The sequence below is a fragment of the Artibeus jamaicensis genome, unplaced genomic scaffold (genome assembly GCF_021234435.1).
Source record: "Artibeus jamaicensis isolate MK-2021 breed Jamaican fruit bat unplaced genomic scaffold, CSHL_Jam_final contig_887, whole genome shotgun sequence".
Taxonomy (NCBI): domain Eukaryota; kingdom Metazoa; phylum Chordata; class Mammalia; order Chiroptera; family Phyllostomidae; genus Artibeus; species Artibeus jamaicensis.
The window spans coordinates 1,082,166-1,102,046 of NW_026522003.1; the positions used below are offsets into that span (position 1 = coordinate 1,082,166).

Consider the following 19,881-nt stretch of genomic DNA (forward strand, 5'->3'; position numbering starts at 1 on the left):
GAGAAACACACTCTTTTAGAGACTTCTTCTCAAATATAAGAGTGATAGAACCTCAATTGATCCATTTAGTTCTTAGCACTCTTTTTTTCCCTGATCATGAAGCCAGGAGAAAGGGGGAAAACTTTTATAAATTAGTTGTCAGTGTTCCTTCTCAAATAAAAATCACTCAAAGTATTTATTGATTCCTGCTATTTACATATCTCCATACTAGAGTATATAGGGAGATAGCACATTTGTAAAAATCTATTTAGGGAGAGAGAAGACAATTGCACATAAAATTAACACTAGAAGGTGGTATTTTTTTAAAAAAAGATTATTTTTAGAGAGAGGGGAAGGGAGGGACAGAGAAGGTGAGAAACATCAATGTGAGAGAGAAACATTGATCAGTTGCCTCTTGTATGGACTCAATCCACAACCCAGGCAAGTGGCTTGACCAGGAATCAAACTGGCTACCTTTCACTTACTGGGATGATGCCCAGCCAGCTGAGCCATACTGGCAAAGGCTGGGACTCTAGATTTTTTAAAGTCCTCTTGTAGTTCTGTTCTTCTGGGACTCTACATTTTTTTAAGTCTTCTTATTCTGTTGATCAACTCAATTTATGAATGACTAACTGAAAGAATAGTTTTTCAGTGTAGTATTTAATCATGATCCTTGGTTTATATTTTAGCAACCTCCTATTTATGTGCTATAGACAATCCCAAATAGGAAGGAAGAGTTGGTTTATAAAATCCTCCCTGACTCTCCTTGCCTTCCTGTCTATCACTTTCATCAGATTTTTTTAGGTATTGGGAGTCAGTACTCACCCTCTAAATAGTCAGAAGTTGTCTGGAGTCTTTTTAGATCATGACTGAGTATACAAATATCCTATGTTAATTATTTCAAAAAGAGCCCAGTCTAGGAAAATCAGGAGGAAAAAATATGCCAAAATATTTAAAAATGAATATTTAGAATACAGGTTCTTTAACTAAGAAGTAGCCCCAAAGATCTTAGTGAGGCTTTTGTTTACAGAACATGTAGTACTTACTACTTTTCTCATATTAAATCTGGATGCTGAGATGCTAGAGAAATGCTAGATGTTTAATGGAGACAGCCACCGTGACTCAGATTTAGGTTTGGCATCATTGCCAGGTCTCCATTCTTTTAATTCCTGTGTCTTATTCAAACCCAAATACCCGTTGGCTACAGGAGTTTGCTCTGCTCTTTTATTTTTTAAGGCTTTATCTATTTTTTTAGAGAGAGGGGAAGGAGGGAAGAAAGACAGGAAAAGAAACATCAGTCAGTTGCCTCTCACACACCCTGAGTTGGGGATGTGGCCCACAGCTGGGAGTCAGACCTACAGCCTTTCAATTCACAGGCCAATGCTCAGTCCACTGAACCACACCAGCCAGGGCTTGCTGTGATCTTTAGTTACCTTACTGAGGTCCTGTAAATCCTGTCCAGAGATTTGTCTTCTAGGGTGAAGAACCTTCTCTCCAATATGGTTCTTCCATTGTTCAGTTGAAAACCTTATACATTGTCTAGCAGCTAGTAGCCAGCCACCTTGTCCTTTGTCCCGAAGGCATCTGGCTTTGGAATCTTGGAAATCTTAACATTTACCCTGACTTGCTTTTCAGTTCCCAAAATACATTTATTAACCCATCCCCACTGTTTGCTCCACCTTTTGCTAAAGGTGTTCAGTTTCTACACATTATTCACATCTGGCTTAGAACACTTATGTGGCCCTGTGCTCATAATAGAAAGATGGCACCTTTCCCAAAAGCTTGTCTGTATCATACCGGCTTTATACAAAGAACTAGAGATTCTTCGTCTCTTATATTTTGTATTGTTTACTAAGTAAGCTCTTGTTTCACGTTGTCACATTTTTTTTTAAGAGGGGGGAGAGAGGTAAATGTCCATTTGTTCCACTTATTTATGCATTCATTTTTTTAATTGAGTTTATTTAGGTGACATTGGTTAATAATAAAATTACAGATTTCAGGTATACGATTCCATAATACATCATCTGTATATTGTATTGTGTGTTCAGCACCCCAAGTCAAGTCTCCCTCTGTCATCGTTTATCACCTCTTTATCCTCTCCTACCTTCCCCAATTTTCATTTCCTTGTGGTAATCACTGTACAAATGTTGTCTGTCTAGGAGTTGTTTTGTTTTGTTTTTGTGGGGGGAATGATTGGTATTTTTCTCTTCCATTTATCTCCCTTATATCCCACTGCCCACAGTCATCACACTGACGTCCATGTCCATTAGTCCTTTCGCCTCTTTTCTCACTCCCTCTACCTCCCAATCCCCATCCTGGAGCTGTCAGCCTGCTCTCTCTGAGTCTGTCTCTATTTTGCTCGTAAGTTCAACTTGTTCACCAGATTCTACATATTAGTGAAATCATATGCATTGGTTGACTATTGTATGTACCCCGACCTTACCCACAACCTTGCTTTATTGGGATGACACTCCAGCCAGCTGAGCTACCTCACCAGGGCTATTTATTGATTTCTTACAGGTTATTCTGAATGTTTACTAAAAAAATTTGGCCTGGTACTGTATCTCTTAACCATACATCCTGTATACACACCCACAGTGCAGGTCTTTATTTACTAACCCAGATAAAAAATGGTGTATATGCAGAGATCCTGTTAGTTAAATGATCATGGAGTAAAGTTTTACAAAATATGTGCAGTTTTCTAGGTCATTTTATAACTTTCTTTTTTTAATTACAGAAACAAAGACTAGTTCATTATAAGGTTGTTGAGATACAGAAATAAGAGAGGAGATCCTGCATTAGAGGTCATACCATCTGCTTTATTTGCCACCATTTTATATACTATTAGTGTAGAATATAGCTTTGTGGATCGTTTAAACCTTTTGTACTGTATTAAAATGGAGCCCAATGGAGTACGTATTGGAATGTAATGTTTTTTAGGCTGTCTTCTATATACTGTCTTCTCATCAGTATTGCATTGATGCTCTATTTAATTTTTTAATACTTTTAGAAAACTTAGAAATCTTCCAGCCCATTCCCTCCTTTTTCTCAAGTCATTGTGACCAACTTACCATGTTTTGTAAAATGTGTGAGGAAATTTTTCCAGTTTTATGTGGAGTAGTATTTGCAGTAACCTAGACTGGCAGTTTCCAAGCTTTCTTTTAGTAGAACTTATTTCCCCCCCAAAAAAAATCTCACCTTGAGCTCCATTATATAAAACATAATTGAGAAGGGCTCTTTCTGAAGCCTTGTTCAGTTTGCCTCTAGTAATTTCTAAGTACTTTAGGGCCCTGAAAACTATTTGTTTAAGATTGTTATATTACAAACTGGTATATTAATCATAACATATTGGTCAAAATTAGTGGTAGCAATTGGCAATCCATAAAAACAGTGAATATAGTGAAGTGTTGAGTTTTGATTCAGAGTAAGAAAATATTTTATAGAAATAAGTGCATTTTGTATTTGTACATTTTTGCTAGACAGTTTGAATGCCCTGGTAGTTATTTTACATTTATTTGAGTTATTTGTAATAAGTGAATTGGTTTCAACATACTAAAAATATTCCAGACATACAGGGCAGGAATTATTAATATTACCCTGACCCTTAGGGCTTTATACGTCTTTTCTTCTGCATAGAAGTCAAATAAGCTGGTATCAGTATGTATCGACGAGCTCATGTGCTATGATTGACTAAATTTAGAAGAAAGCAATCTTGAGTGAATGTTCATGTCATGAGTCTGACTTGATTTTCTTTTGTTTGATAGGAAAAAGCTCCTCTGTTTCTGAAGAGAAAGGTGACTCAGATGATGAGAAACCAAGGAAAGGAGAAAGACGATCATCCAGGGTCAGACAGGTAACTCATATACCTCCTAAAGCGTTCATCACCTCTTTGGGTAATGCTTTAGATATCTCCTCCTTTTCTTTCTCCTCAAACTATTTCACAGTTGGCATCTCTAGATTTCTATGCATTCATCTTCTCTTTCTCTTTTTTTCATTTTTAATTTAGATTTGCTCCGGCCTTCAGATTTCTGAGTGAAAACTTTAAAAATAAAACTTAACTGTGAAAGTTAGGAGGCTGGTATATATTCTCTTCCTAAAGCACATTATTTAAAAGCATAATTATTCAATTAAAACCTTAAAACTATACGATATGATATTAAATGAGCAAATATGAAAGATTATGTGTAGTTTGTGACTAGAAAAGAAACAATGGGAAAAATTAAATATACCAAAATTAAAAAATAATCACATTAAATGATAATAGGTCAACTCCCCCCTTCTTTCTAGATGTTTAATTTATATTTATTTTTAAAGCTTGAAGCTAAAAAATAAACTGGAAGCTTTCATTATTGTATTCCTTTTGGTCACTGATTCAGTAAGAGTCCATATTTGTCATGCTTATTTACTGTCACACGTTTCTGTGTTACTGAAAAAAAGCCTGTCATTTGAGTTCCTCCTTCCTGCATGTGTCTCATGAGATAGTTTTTCTCTTCTCTTTTGATAGTGAGCAAGTATACTTGAAACCATTGTAGATCTATTTTTTCTTTCAGGCACGAGCTGCTAAACTCTCAGAGTGCAGCCAGGTTGCTGAGGAGGAAGAGGATCAAGAGACACCTTCCAGAAATCTGAGGATCAGAGCAGATCGAAATTTGAAAACAGAGGAGGAAGAAGAGGAGGACGAGGAAGAGGAAGAAGAGGAGGAAGAGGAGGAAGAAGATGAGGGAGTAAAATCTATGGATGCACCAATTCTGAAACAGTTTGAGGAAGAAGAAGAAAGGAAAGAGATGCCCAAAGCAAAACCAGAAGAGGTGATGTATGAGAGACCCCAAACCATAAGATCACAGGAACAGGAGGGGTTAGAGAAAGGAGGGAGAATTACAAGGTCCCAGGAAGAGGCTAGTAGAAGAAGTCATCTGGCCAGACAGCAGCAAGAGAAAGAGATGAAGACAGCTTCTCCCCTTGAGGAAGAAGAAAGAGAAATAAAATCTTCGAAAGTCTTGGAGGAAAAATCAAAGTCTCCTTCCCCTCCTCGATTGACTGAAGATCTGGAAAAGGCTCCTCTTATGCTACAGCCAGAGCAAACTGCCAGTGAGGAGGAGACTCCCCCACCTTTACTTACCAAGGAAGCATCTTCACCACCACCTAATACACAGCTTCAGAGTGAAGAAGAAACAGAGCCCATGGAAGGCCCAGCCCCCCCTGTTCTCATCCAGTTATCTCCTCCTAATACAGATGCTGAGGCCAGGGAGCCATTAATAGCTCAGCATACTGTCCAGTTGGCAGGGGGCTTGTCTCTTTTGTCAAGTCCTGCAGGCACCAATGCTGCAGAATCTCCAGCTGAGAAAGTGCCCGAAGAGAGTGCCCTGCCTCTAGTTCAGAAAAGCACACTAGCTGACCCCTCAACCCAGAAGGGTCCTGAAACTGAGTTGGATAAATCTGCTCCACCACTCCCTCTAAAATTTGAGGAATTAGCACCAGCCAAAAGGATCATTGAGGAATCTCTGAAACAGCCATCTTTGGAACAGAAGGAAGGCAGAAGGGCTTCTCATACCCTTCTCCCAAGCCACAGATTGAAACAGTCAGCTGACTCATCCTCTAGCCGGTCCTCCTCATCTTCATCTTCCAGTTCTAGATCAAGATCTCGCTCTCCTGATAGTTCAGGTTCTCATTCTCACTCACCTCCAAGATCTAAGCAGAGAGATATAGCTCATGCCAACCCTCGTGGTAGATCCAAGATGGGCTCCAGATCAACATCAGAGTCCAGGTCACGTTCCCGTTCTCGTTCACGGTCAGCATCAAGCAACAGCAGAAAAGTAAGTGTGGGAGTATCCTGGGTGTTTTGATGTTCTGTCTGTATGGCAGTGTTTTTCAACCCCAGGAGAAGCTATCATTTTCTGGCAGAAATAGGAAAAGCTTCCTTTAGTTGCCAGTTCAGTGATTACTTCCCCCATTTCAGAGTCTAACTTTCAATTATTTGATCCCTAAATAGGGTCCTTTTTTTTTTTTTTTCTTTTTTGAGCCCCTATACAAAGAAAAGAATTGGATTTTTTTTTTTTTTTTTTGCTTCATTTACCCACCTTCTCCCCTAGACTATAAACTTCTTAAGGATATAGACATGTCTTTTTACATGTGTATTCCAGTACCCAGCACCTAGTTGGGACTTAATAAGTAATTTGTGGAGTAATAAAAGAAGTCAGGGAGATCACTACTAACACAAACAGGAATAAACACAGGGACAAAAAGTTCCAAAGTATTAAATTGGGTCAGCAGAAGTTGGAAAACTCAGTGATCTACTGAACATAGACCATATAAAATAATTTGCATTATGTGTTTCATTTCTTCAGTCTCTGAGCCCTGGAGTCTCCAGGGACAGCAGCACCAGCTACACTGAAACCAAAGATCCCTCTTCTGGTCAGGAGGTTGCAACTCCACCAGTGCCACAACTGCAGGTCCTTGAGCCAAAGGAGAGGACTTCCACCTCATCCTCTATTCCAGTGAGGCCTATGAGCCAACCTGAGCCAGCCGAAAAGCATGTGATACAGAGGGTACAGCCTGAGCGGGTAGGCTACTCCCTCTCCCTAGAGGGAGATGGAGGATTAGGCATGATTTTCCTTTTTGTCTTAGCTACAAAACTGAAAGGTCAGTCTGGATAAGATTCACTAGAAATGTAGAAGGTTGGGGATACCTGTTAGATTCCACTTAACTCATTTCCATCTCCCTGGTTCATGAGGCTGAGTTCTCAGCTCTAGGGTGCTCAGGGTCAGTTCTTCCACAGAACTCTTTTTCTGCCTAAAAGGAAGCCTTTTCTTGTTTCTCTCAAAATAGAATTCTAATAAAATGATTTCTGACGTAGAAATTTTTAAAGCAATATTCCATTCTACTTTGGAAAATGAAATAAAGATATATAGGGCTGAGTGCAGAGTTGGTGTGTGATGTATGCCCTGCTCTGCCTTTTACCAGCTCCAGGTTAAAGAAAAGGAACCCAGCAGATATAAGTACGTTGCTATGTTTGTTTTGCTATCTTTGTCCTGACAGGGGAGCCCAAAGAAGTGTGAAGCTGAAGAGGCAGAGCCACCAGCTGCCACACAGCCCCAAACCTCAGCAACTCCAACCTCTCACCTACCAGAATCAGAAAAGATTCATCACACTGTGTAAGTGATATACCTCAATTGGGGTATAATAAGGAACTAGAAATGTGGGATAGTTCTGGATAGTTCTTTACTTCATAGGGTTCTTCGACTAAGCAGTCCTAGTTTCCTTTTAAAACATGAAGGCAGAGCTTTATCTGGACAAGGGCTAGACTTCAGTTACTATGTTGGGACCTGCCACCAGAGCTCTTCAGGTAGTCTGAAAAGTGATGGTGAAAGCATAAAGAAACCCATACTGATCATCTGACCAAAATAGTCAGTTTCTTTAAGGAGAAGACAGCAGAGGCTTCTGTTACCAAACTGAAGACAGTGTAAGGGAATTGACCCAGGACGTCTTAACTCAGTCTTTAACTCACGTTTACCAGCTACATCTAAGCCCAGGAATACAACTTAATATTAAGTATATTGAGGGTCTACAAAGAAAAGCACGGGAGGGTGCTGCTGTGTTTTGGTTTCTGTATTTTTCTTGATAATTAGCTGTCATTTTATTAAACACAGTCTAGTTAGCTCTTACAGCATACAGAAGAGCAAAAGATGAAGTCCATATCAAGTCCAAGGTTTATTCCTTAGTTCCCAAAGACCTTTGAATTGACCTTATCATTCATACAATTAATGTGTGTTTTCTATTCCTTATATTAGTTCTAGAAAAATACAACAAATTAAATCTGTGGTTGAATAGTTAACTATTATTCTGAGCTCTTAAGTATTAAAAATTAAGCAATTGAACCAAAATTTCTGACTTCAAATTCTCATAGGAAATGAAAAAGAAAAACATTGTGGAAATAAGATGTTTACCTTTTAGACATCAGGAATCTGGTACTGCTTTGGTGAATGTTCTTTGTAGATAGTTGGCCTAAAGTTGTTCCATATGTTTCTGTGTCATTTTAACACTATACTACCAGTATGATTTTTCCCTTTATGTAGAATTTTAATAATTTACACTCTTCTAAGAGTGTATCTTTTTGCTTCTGATTTTGGGGGGTGGTGGGCAGGTGACATGATTTTATTATCTCATTTCCTTATGACTTTAATAATAGTTTTGTACTCCTTACTAGATAGCTCTTGCCTTGGTAATACCCTTGCAGCTGTCCATTCCAATATTTTTGCCTCTGCCGCCATCTTGTGGCCATTTCATTTTGGGTTTAAAAGCCAGAAGTTCATTCTACTTCCTTTGAAAAGTTTTCGTGGTTTTTTTTTTTTTTTTTGGATGAGTACATTCTCCTTTGGAAAAGGGTGTTTCTTCTAGGACCGTAATGTGAAAACCCAGCGGATTCTGGAAGTGTTCAGGATTTCCCCAACTACACACCATCGATGAGGGAATGGGGACACCTTTCCTTCCATATCAGCCAGAGATAATACTTGCCTCCCCATCCAAATCCCCATCCCATGGGGGTATAGCATGTCCTTTGCATAATGGCAATTTCAAAGTAGGTGTTGACAATCTGCTACTAATTGGGCATGAGGAACTGCCTCCTATGCACCTTGAGAAGCAAGTAATTTTCTAAAAAGCTCTGTGCTTGCCCTTAAATTCTGTGGGTCTGTGAGGTCCTGGCAACAGAACAGTATACTTACGCTGTTTTGAAGCACCTTTATTTCTGGACTTCTGCATGCAGTCCAGGGCAAATAAGGCTTGGAGTCATACACAGTTTTTCTCCCCAGGTAAAGGTGGCTTTGATCTTCATTTTATGACTAAGGTAATCTACATGATCCTGGCAAGGTGATAGGCAAGTGGCACTTTGGGTAAATACTGAGATTATTCATTGTTGCCTTGGCAAGGTTCAGTGGAGCAGCCTCTAAATTAGAAATGCATTGGGAGTTTAGGAGTAGCTCACACATACCCCTCTTATCCACTTTCTGCCTGCCTGCCTGCCTTTCAAACGATCTGTCCAGCAGCCTAACAAAAAGGCATACCCAAAGGCCTAACATCGTAGACTATTTTGGGATTGGATTTGGTAAATAAACCTTTGAAAAGGTTGCCTACATTTCTGGAGATCTCGATACAATTAATTCACAACACTCTAGTCTTTCACCAGCTTAAAGTCCTAGTGTTCAGTGGCTGATCTCAGGAACCCAAGCCGATTTTATAAGTGGGATGAACAGTTTTAAATGAAAAAGACCATTTGTGACTTAACCTTGGTTTTACTGTCTGTCTCAATAAGAAGTCACATGACTTTAATAAAAACAGAGCCTAAGGCCCATTGATTCAGTAAAGTGTTTTAAAAAAATTAGGCTCTTTACTTCAAAGACCTTTCATCACTCGGAAGAGATTTCCTAACTTTTTCATTGTGCTTGGTTAATCCACCCTGATTCTAATTGTTCCCTGAGGAATTTTAGATTTGTGAGGTAAGGTGTCTTTTTCACTGCTTGGAGCATTAATTTGTGAGCCCTCAGTTCTATTTCAGTTGATCCCTATTCAAAAATACAGTCTTTTTTTTTTTTAAGATTTTATTTACTTCATTTATTAGAGAGAGGAAGGGAGGGAGAAAGAGAGGGAGAGAAACAGCTGTGTGCAAGAGATGCATGGATGGGTTGCCTCTTGCACACACCCAAGCAGGGACCTGGCCTGCAACTGACATGCCCTGACTTGGAATCAAACTGGTGATACTTCAGTTCACAGGTCAGTACTCAATCCACTGAACCACACCAGCCAGGGCCCAAAATACAGTCTTATGCTTGCTTTGACTATAACAAAAATGTCCTCATACAGCAGAAAGTAATAGTATTCTGTTTCTACATTAAAAAAAAACATAGGAAAGGCAGGGGATACTTGGTGTGGGCAATCGTATCATCTAGTAGTAGTTAATTCACACCTGAATTTTTCTAAAGACAACCTTCCTATGTATACAGACCTTGAAATAGCAATTTGGGGTTCTTGGTATTATGTATATTATGTATATTATGTATATTTTATTTTGCCTGAGTTGGAGGAAGGATATGGTCCTTTAAGCCAATATGACAGTATAATCGATAACTCCCCACAGAACCTGCAGGGCCAATATTCCAAATGATGCATAATAAAAAAAGCTGAGTTTACTGTAATCATTAGAGTTTACTCACTGAGAAATTGGTATCTAAGGACATAATCTACCAAGTCCTACTGTCCTTGGTTTTCATGGAACTAGTATGCGCCTGAGGATATTCTATATTTAATCTCACTGCCAGGGATGTGTAACTCCCACTATTTCTTAACTAACTTTCACATCAGGTCCTCACCTCTCATTAGTTTTCTACAAAAACTAAAATTCAAGCATACTTGCCTAAAAATTTCATTTACCATTAGCCTATCTGTATCTCATTCATATTCACTTATTAACTGTAATGTGATGCTATTAGCCCTCAAGTAGTTCTGTCCTTTTATTCTGGGCTACAGATGCTTTATGTGCTATTCCCGCACCCTAACCTCCACTCAACTTCACATGTATTTCAGAGATATCAGAAACATTTGTATAAGAATTTAAGTAAGTGGGAAGGGAGATCTCTTTTGTCTTTTTAGAGACTACAAGGAGAAGCTGCATGGGGCTCTGACATAGTTAACAAGGCTTCAGGACTGGTCCTGCAAGTAGATTGAGTCCCCTTCGGGGGTAATTTTAAGGATTCTTCTTTTATGAAAATAAAGCCTTGGGAATTTTTGGATCCCACAGAATTGATCGTAGGGGAATAGCACAAACTTGCTATGTCTTAAGGCCAAGGATAACATGGTAAAATTCTTATTCTTAAAAAAGTGAGGTACAATTTCCAGTAAAAGAAAATGTTTTTCTCCAAGGATACTACTTCTGGAGAGGCATATTGGCAGCTGAAAGCATTTAGGACAGTTGATGGACAGGGAACAGTTATTTGGATATTTAAAAGTGACGTTCTCTATGGGAATTCTAGCCAAAAAATTGATTTAAGATGAAAACTTTTAGTTTAGCAAGCATGTATTAAAGTGTCCACCTCGCACCCAAAGTGACAACCTAATTCAGAAATATTTACTGAGCATTTCTCTGTGTTAGGCCTTGGGCTAGGGGCCAAGGAATACAGTGTCTGACCCTCAGGAATGCTGCAGGACAAAGATGAGGGGCAAGTAAACCAGGGGTTATTACATAGAATGATAGGGGCAATTTCAGTAAATTGCCTAAAAACCTGTCAGGCAATTTACTTAAAGTCTTTGTATGGGAGAGAGCATCCTACTCTTTGAGTGAGCCAAAAAAGAGTTCTGTAGGTAGCATCCAATGGGATAATAGCCTAATAGGACAGGTGTTTATGCATATCCTTACCTGGACTGGAAGTGTCATTCAAGCCAGACCTTTAAGAGTGAACCTTTATCACACTCTTCCATGAGTTAGGTATTGTTATTATCCCCACTTTACAATTAAGAAGCACAAAAATGATTAGGAACTTGCCCGGTCTCACACAACTTGTATGGGGGTGGGACTGAGGCCAGGATTGGGCCCTCGCCAATTTGACTCCAAAGCTAAACTGCACAACCTTTTTAGCATGCCTTTGGCATATAAGTTTAAGATTTTAAGCAGCATAGGGGAAATTTTATTCCTGGGTATAAGCTCTGGTGTTACAAATGAGATAAATAATAACATTTTTGGTTAAGCCCAGAAGCTTGTCTTAGTGTCAAACTTCTCCTGCCACTAGGATACAAAAGGAGCACCTTTGGAGTCCACCAGTGAGCATTTTGAGCATCTACTGAGTATTTTATGAATGGTTAGAGTCAACTTACCATTTCTCATTCATGCTGGTGAAGATGCCCATAATTAATTTCCATTTAATCACTTTCCATCCAGCAGGTAGCCCCCACCCCATATAACAGCCCTCTCTAATTTCAGTTTCTCATCTACTTCAGAGCCTTCACCTTAGAGCCCTCACTCCAAGAATTGCCTTTGTGCTTCAGCTACCCAAGGTCCCCTTGCTCTGTTTATCTTTTTCTTTTGTGACTCCAGTGGACTCTGGGGCAGGGTGACCTTATTAAAGACTCTGAAACAAAGTTGTCTGTCTTCTCTTCAGAGACACCTCTCCCCCCACCCTTCTCCCCCACTAGTAATTCAAAAAGGGTCTCTCCTTATCCACTTCTTTCAACACCCCTGGTGAAAGGACAGGTTGGAGTAGATAGAAACGTGTGGTCAATGGTAGGGGTGAGCAGCCCGTTATTGTACTGATTGGATACTGCCAATTCTCATCCCACCTTGACCAGCTGATTGGGTGATGTGGTTTCAAGGTTTAATGCCTGGTCTCTTGGGGAGAGGGGGGTGGACATAAAAATTGGCCTAAGACTCTCCATTCTGTCTCTCAATTCTGATTTTATCTGTCCTCTTTAATTGTTTTTTCACTCCCTGCTCTGCTGTTTTCCTTGCCTGTATTCTCTGGAATCTTCCAAGCAAGCAGCTGTAACTTTGTATGTCCTCTCTACCCAGCCCCCTCCCCGCCCCCTGGGAAGACGAGGAGAGAGCACCCTCTCCCTTTGGGGTTAGGCCTTAGCTGTTGTAACCTGAGAAAAGAAGGAAAAAGGCCATACCTACTGAGCCAGCAGTGAGCTAGCTGCCTGTGGCCTGCTAGAGGCTAAGAACCTTGCTCACTTAGGGCCCTCCCTCTTTTCTTTCCCCTCCCCTGCTGCAGCAGGGCCCTCCCCCATCCGCACACACAGACTGCTGGGTAAGTGGCAAGATGGCTCCCCTGCATGTCTCCGGCTGATCGCCGTTGCTCCGCTAATACAATAGAGCCAGCCACTACCAGCAGCCTGGCCCTCTCCTTCCTCCTCCTCCTCCAGAGAGACCAATCCAGCCGAACTCGGGGTTTGCCGTGAGGACTTAACGCTTATCTCTTAAAAGCCAGATCTATTTTAGCCTCCCCTCACCACCACCACCTCCCCTTCCATTTACCATTTTTTTTGGATCCCCAGTTGCTCCATCTCAATTTTCTTTCTCTGGATTGGGTGGCTGGGGAGGAGGTGGTGGGATCTTGGGGCAAGAAAGGTGTTTTGTTTTGTTTTTTTAATTTTTTAGGATTTTTTGTTTGGTTTTTGTTATTTCTTCCATTCCAGAAAGGGATAAACAGCACTTCCAGGGGGAGGAAAAAAAAATCATGATATCAGAAAGGAAAGAAGGGTGAGAGCTTCACATTTCCATGTATCCCCTTTCCCCACCACTCTAGCCCACCTCATCTTATTCTCTGCCCCATCCATGGCTTTCATTCCGTTTTTCATTTTGGTTTGTTTTCAGTCATTCTGCTTTCCCCCTTTGTCCTTCCTGCCTGATTTCTAATTGGCCCCACTTGCCCTCTTTCTGTAGGAAATAGGTATTTTTTTATAAGCCTTTTTTTTAGGTTTAGAGAGTTGAATCTTGGGTTTCTGTGGGGGCCTGTTAGCTGGGGGCACAGTTCCGACTTTCCCCTCCCCCCCTTCCTGTGCATCCCTCCCTACTCTGGGGAAGCTGTTCTGACCTCTGAGTGTCAGTTAGCCTGTCGGGAATGCTGAATTTCCTGGTGGTAGTTATCAGCCTGGGGAGGTTTGGTTTCCCTTCTGAGACTTAGGCCCCTGATCATCTCAATTTGGATTTTTTTTTTTAACCCCAGTGTTTGGGTGGGAGTGGGGGTAAGATTAGAGGTAGAAGTTAGACATGAAGACAGAAAAATAAGAGGAAAATAGTTTATCTGAAGTGTATCTGTGGGATTCATTGCCTGAAATGAGAGATAACTTGTGAGATTGGAGAGTGGGTGGAGTGGGTTCAGTGTTTGTGGGGGCAGAATGCATGGTGTGGGGGAGGGTGTGTCCTGACTGGGGGGCCTGCTGTCTTTATCTTTTGGAAGTTGGAATGAGGGAATGGGAGAAACTGGGCGAAAGCAGAATATAAGAACAATTCCTACACCTCTGAGCAGGTAAAAGTGGCCTGATTTTTTCTCTGAGCTTTCATACTCTCTCCAGCAGTTGTAGTTTTTCCTTTTAGATGAGAAGGTGCTTGTTGGAAGCTTGAACCTTAACCAGCCCTACTTTCCCTGTAGCCTGCACCCCCACCGTCTTTCTTCTGGTGTGTCCAGATCCTGTGGGTCAGTAGGCCTTATTAAGCAGTTGATTAAGCATAAGTCTGGTATCATTCACCATGGCCATGGTCATTTCTCCTTGTCTTTTTAAAGAATCAGGCTTCTCTTAGTTTGTCGTGCAATTTTGTTAAATAAAGGTGCCTATGGCCAGGGGACAGAGAGGCCAGAGGTTGTGGGCAAATCACAGTCACTTTTGAGGGACTGTTTTGGGTGGAGGGGCTGTTTGCATGTAAGAGTGCTTTGGTTAATTACCTAAGAACAAATGGAGCCCTGACCCAACAAATCACAGCTTTATCCCATCTGGGCTGTGGGTGGATATGGTTGCCTTGATCTATATACTTCCCCAAGGAGAACAGTTTCCCACTTTGCCGAAGGGAAAAGATCTCTAGTCTAATGTGAAAAGTAGCTCTCCAAACCCACTCAAGTAATGAGGTATGGGTTTCCTGACTGAAAACCTAACATTTTGTTCTTTTTTTTTTTCCCCTTTGGTTTTTTTCCTGCCCTTTTCTCCCAACCTCTCCCCATACTGTCAGTGAGGAGAAGGAGGAAGTGACCATGGACACAAGTGAAAACAGACCTGAAAATGAGGTGCCAGAGCCCCCCATGCCTATTGCAGACCAAATCAGCAATGATGACCGCCCAGAGGGCAGTGCTGAAGATGAGGAGAAGAAAGAGGTAAATCTTCAAACTACTCGTTGGGGTGGGTGGGCAGGCAGGAGTGGACCTAGGGGAAGGAGTGGACCAGTCTGGTGATCCCTCACCCACAGTTGGATAGCTACAGAAGGGGATAGGCAGAGACTCCCATCAGGGTAGGGCCAAGGGAGAATTCGCTGGTTTAGCAAGGGAGACCCTTTGTGATGGCGACAGGCCTCATTCTTAGCCCTTTCTTTGATTGGGAAGTAGTACAGTCCAGACTCTGGAAGTTTGTAACAGGAAAATAGTTAATGACCCTTTTAAGACCCAGCTCAGCTTTCCCTGCCACCTCCTCCAGCTTTTTCCTGTGGTAACTCCTTTAGCTTTCCCTCCTTTTTAAAAGCCTGTGGGAGCTAAACGCCATCTAGTGGGCTTTGGTGGTTTTCAGTTGACCAGCCATGCTGAGGAATTTTTGTTTGGCATCTGCCCCCCAGTGGTTTCATTGCAGAGATGTAGCTACTTAGAATTCAGCACCTAGGGTGATCCCAAAACCCTTTTTCCATTTCTGTGACCCCTCTACCTACTTTTTTGGCATATATATTATCCTGGTGTTCTGCACCCAATTCAGGGGCCTCCCCCTTCAGAGCCAGCGAAGTCTACTTGGCTCTTAATAGAAAAAGCATTAGCTGGGTTGGGAGTGGGGTAACAGGGTGGGAGGGACTGTTGTGTGTGTAGCCTTTCTTTGATGTGTGTTGCGGGGGTGGGGGCCGGTGAAAGTGATTTGATGTGCAGAATATTATTTATTACAAGGTCCTTCTTAAAACTTTGTCCAAGTACCTCATGTACGGTAATCCGCCCGTAAAATATAACCCTGCCCAACTGGCCAATCGCTGATGCCGCCTCTTCCTCTGGACCCACCCGCTGCTACTGAGCTGCCCAATCAGAGCCGAGTCTGCTATCCAGGCGTCTTGGCCAGAGGGGGGCATGTATATGGGATCCTGTGATGGGCCCCCTTTTGCCTCCCTGTCTTGCTTACATCAGGGGGCCAAGAAGAGCACTGTTGTGGAGAGACTTATATTGAGAAAGCAAACAGCACTTGGAAAGGGGTGGACTTGCACCATCTCCCTATTTGGGACACCCCAAGAAGAGCTTGTGTCAGTGCTGGGGCGCCTGCCCACATGCCTTTACCCTTTTGAGGACTGTGGGTTATCTTGTTTGCTACAGACTGTTGGGATCCCCTTCTAGGGCACCAAGACCTCCTAAAGAGTCAATGTTTGTGATCACAGTGCCATGCTGTAAAATACCGAATGGGGCTCTCGGCCTAAGCTGTGACGACTAGGAACCCTGCAGAGAAGTCTAGGGTCTGAGCCCAGTGATTTAATGCTGATGACAGCCCAGCCATGTATCACCACTTGCTCATCAGATGGACTTTCCTTTGGTCCCTGTTATCCATGGTGAAGGGCAGCATGTTGGTTGCTCCAACTTCTCCTCCATCCCTGGAGGCAGGGTCTCATTCATCCACCTGACTGGAACCACTGTCTCAGCTGGAGTCCCTGAGGAGATGCCACATACAACTCTCAGAAGAAAAGCATTCTGATCTTGCTGCTGAATGTGTGCCAGGCCCTGGGGCTACCCACCTTCAACCCCCAGGCTGCCTTCTACCTTCATCAGAGGTTCCATGATCCCACTCGGTGAGAGGACCCCCCTCCCCAGTTACAGACAGGGGAGAAAGGGACTCTGGAATCATCACCTGAATTCCAAGTATCGGGTGGTGGTATCGCTGCAACTTGCCACTGGTGGACATAGGGTCCTGCCTGCCTCTCACGATAAAAGGCCAGGACCATTTCTGCTACTCACAGCCCATCTCATCAGGGACTGCAAGATGATGCCCCTACAGGGCCGGGACTGATGTCTCTGCCCCTTTTCCCCTCTGTACCCCTCGCTGAGCCTGGCCACCACCAGTGAACTGTCTTGACATCATGGAAACTGGGCAGCGTCCCCCCACACGTTTCCCTCCCGCCCCCCCTGCGCCCCTGGGAGGACTCTGGCAGTGCCGTGCTGACCACCACGCCGTGCGCCCACATTTTTGCCAACCCAACCCCCCACCAATTGCACAGCGCCTAGCAGGGAGGGCTCATTCTGATTGGACCGGCGGTTGACTAGATACAGTACACAGTGAGGTGCGATTGGCTGAACTGAAGATCCCAGGTGTGAGATGGTACCTGGAACATTTGTCATATTCCTAGTTTATTTTCCTCTATTTTCTTCTTTCTTTTTTTTAATCTTTTATTTTAATTCTCTCTTTATCTTTTTTTTTTTCTTTATTGGATTTATTTATTTGGTTCATGTTTTTCCTGTTCTAATTAAGACTTTTTTTTCCACTAACTTACCCATCAAGAGCGGTCTGGCTAGGGGTCAGGCTGGCCCTTAACGGAGACCAAGGAGACTTGGTTAGACGACACAAACGGGGCTGGGGGTGGATGGGGAAAGGGGGTTTCATCAAGAGGGTACTGCCCTGCCCTTAAGAAGGGTGGTGGTTCTTAGTTTTTCCAGAAATAAGCATTAAATCTAAAAAATGCTCTATTCTCCTTTTCTCTCTCTCCCTCTTTTTGCTTTGTCCATTTCCTTTTTCCTCCTCAGTGTTTGGGACAGAAACTTGCTTGAAAAGCAAGTTTGGAAGTTTCTAGTCCTTGCAAGAGCCCCTAAGATTTAAGCTCTGGTTGGGGAGGAAACAGTAAGGTTTTAATAGAGCTCCATGTAGTGATTGCAAAGTCTGAGACTCTCCTTGGGGACAGTCCTTTGTAAAAGCCTTCCTTTACTGAAGACACCTTTAAATTCTTTTGGGGGGCACTTCGCTCAGGGGCCTCATCTGCATTAGCTGTGCATTTCCACAGTGCGGTAGGAGTCTAGACAGTCTTAACGGCTAGCTGTCTTAATGACTCAAAGCTACTGTGACTGAATGTCAGGCTGGACACTGAGAAAAGGAACCTTGTTAAAGTTGCCATCTCAGGGTGGTTTTTTTAATTTCTTCATGTTTTCCTCGAGTTAGCAAGGAAGACCTAGGAAGCCAGGTGACCCAGTTCTGGGCACATCTTGAGCTTGGCATTCTCTCACCCCATAGAGACAGTGGAAGGGGTCATGACTGGTGTGCTTTTGAAGGGCTGGGAGGCTACTGAATTCCTCTTCCAGCTTATTTCTGGTTAAGCTAATACATAGTTGTGGTATATGAACTAGATGACTTTCCCTGCTGTGATGTTTGGTTTTATTTATTTTTTTCTCTAACTTGCATTGATTCTGCTTCGTTTTTGCCGTTTGCCGCTTCTGTTTTGGTCTCTGTCTGTCTCTGTCTCTCTCTTTCTGTGTGTCTTTGGAGCTTAAGCTAAGACTGCCTCATCTAACCTCCTTTCCCCCTCTCTGTGGGGTGTGTCTCTTTCTCTTTTTTTTCCCTCTTCTTCTCTATACAGAGTTCGCTGCCCAAATCATTCAAGAGGAAGATCTCCGTTGTCTGTAAGTCTAACCCCAGTCCCTAATAAAAGCCAAGAATACCATAAAAATCAAGAGTTCATAGAGAAACAGATTCCCATTCTCTCTCAGTGGCACTCTTGGGTCACTCCTCCTTCCCCATCACCTCCACCCATCAAATCTGGTTCTGTTTTGAAATTCAAAGCATTAGATGATCCCTATTATTTTTCCCCAGTCATATTTCTTTGCTAACTCCAGTGAGATTGTAAGGTGTCTCATCACTTCTTATGTAGTCCTACATGCATTCTTTCAGGTGCCTGAATCCTCAAAAACCAGTAGTAGGTTTGAGGGACTCTTACATAATGCTTACCAGTTTATGCCTTATTCTAAGAAAGCATCTGAGGAAGTGAAAGTGCTCCACACTTCAGAGTTAACATTTTATTTTACTTTATTTTATTTTTATTTTTATCACTTTTTAATCCTTACCCAAGGATATATTTGTTGATTTTAGAGAGAGGAAGGCAGGAGAGAGAGAGAAACATCAGTCTGTTGCCTCCCACACATGCCCTGGTCAGTGATGGGACTGGCAACTTTTGGCGTGTGGGATGATTCTCCAACCAACTGAGCAGCACCCACCAGGGCTCAAGACAATCACATTTTAAACATTTCCCCAGTGAGGCTCTCTAAATTGACAGAAGTATAATGGATCTTTATAACTTAAATACCAGTATGTAGTGTGAAAATTAACCTAAAGCATGATCAGTTTACATCATGATCTAAATTAACTTAGATTTTAGTATCATGTTCTCCCAGACCCTTCCCCCTGCATTCCCATATCCTCAATCTTTCTTCCCCGTACTTTACATACTTATACCACTAAAAGTTTAAACTGGTCATCCAACCCTGTTTCCTTCAGAGATGTGTGGTTTTCAACTGTCAGAAAGTGGCTCCAGTCCTTTTGAAGCATGGTTTCCCAGTCCCCAAATACAATTTTCTTAAGTTAACCTTTTAGTAAAATTTCAATCAAAGGCTATCTGTGAGTGTTGTAATGTGAACCAGCAGAGGGCCTGAGACCATCTTAAGTATTGGGTCCTATTTCTTGGGGACAGCAGCTACCAAGGGGGTGCCAGCTGGAAACAGTGACACAGAGGGGGGCCAGCCTGGTCGGAAGCGACGTTGGGGAGCCAGCACAGCCACCACACAGAAGAAACCCTCCATCAGTATCACCACCGAATCACTCAAGGTGAGGTGGGAGAAGCCAGGGAAGGGAGGATGAGACACGTTAAGGTGGGAGTAGACATGGGCCCAGTGTAACGGGGTGGGGGGTATCTGTGTCCCAGAGCCTCATCCCCGACATCAAACCCCTGGTGGGGCAGGAGGCTGTTGTGGATCTTCATGCCGATGACTCCCGAATCTCTGAGGATGAGACAGAGCGTAATGGTGACGATGGGACTCATGACAAAGGGCTGAAAATATGCCGGACCGTCACTCAGGTAAGGCTCCTTCACCCCTGTGTTGGGCATGGTCAGTAGAGGCAGAGCAGGCAACTGAAGAGCTGTGGTAGAGTCTTAACGGGGAAGTCTCCCGTCTCTGCAGAGGGTTGGATTAATTAGTCCTTTTTAAGGATCAGTTGGCT

General features: G+C 42.5%; 1 protein-coding gene across 4 annotated transcripts in view; it reads left to right on the forward strand.

Annotated features, from left to right (window-relative positions):
- Window positions 1-19,881, forward strand: part of ACIN1 (apoptotic chromatin condensation inducer 1) — a 30,335-nt gene that overhangs the window by 6,377 nt on the left and 4,077 nt on the right. Inside the window, exons 6-13 of one of the 4 annotated variants that reach the window (XM_037129281.2) lie at window positions 3,744-3,832; window positions 4,530-5,792; window positions 6,324-6,539; window positions 7,015-7,130; window positions 14,684-14,825; window positions 18,248-18,290; window positions 19,355-19,488; window positions 19,586-19,738. In XM_037129281.2, coding sequence (XP_036985176.2) covers window positions 3,744-3,832; window positions 4,530-5,792; window positions 6,324-6,539; window positions 7,015-7,130; window positions 14,684-14,825; window positions 18,248-18,290; window positions 19,355-19,488; window positions 19,586-19,738 — 2,156 coding nt within the window. Of the gene's footprint in view, window positions 1-3,743; window positions 3,833-4,529; window positions 5,793-6,323; window positions 6,540-7,014; window positions 7,131-12,753; window positions 12,915-12,936; window positions 13,220-14,683; window positions 14,826-18,247; window positions 18,291-19,354; window positions 19,489-19,585; window positions 19,739-19,881 lie in introns of those variants that run through there. The other 3 variants (XM_037129282.2, XM_037129284.2, XM_037129285.2) reach the window with 3 other exon arrangements.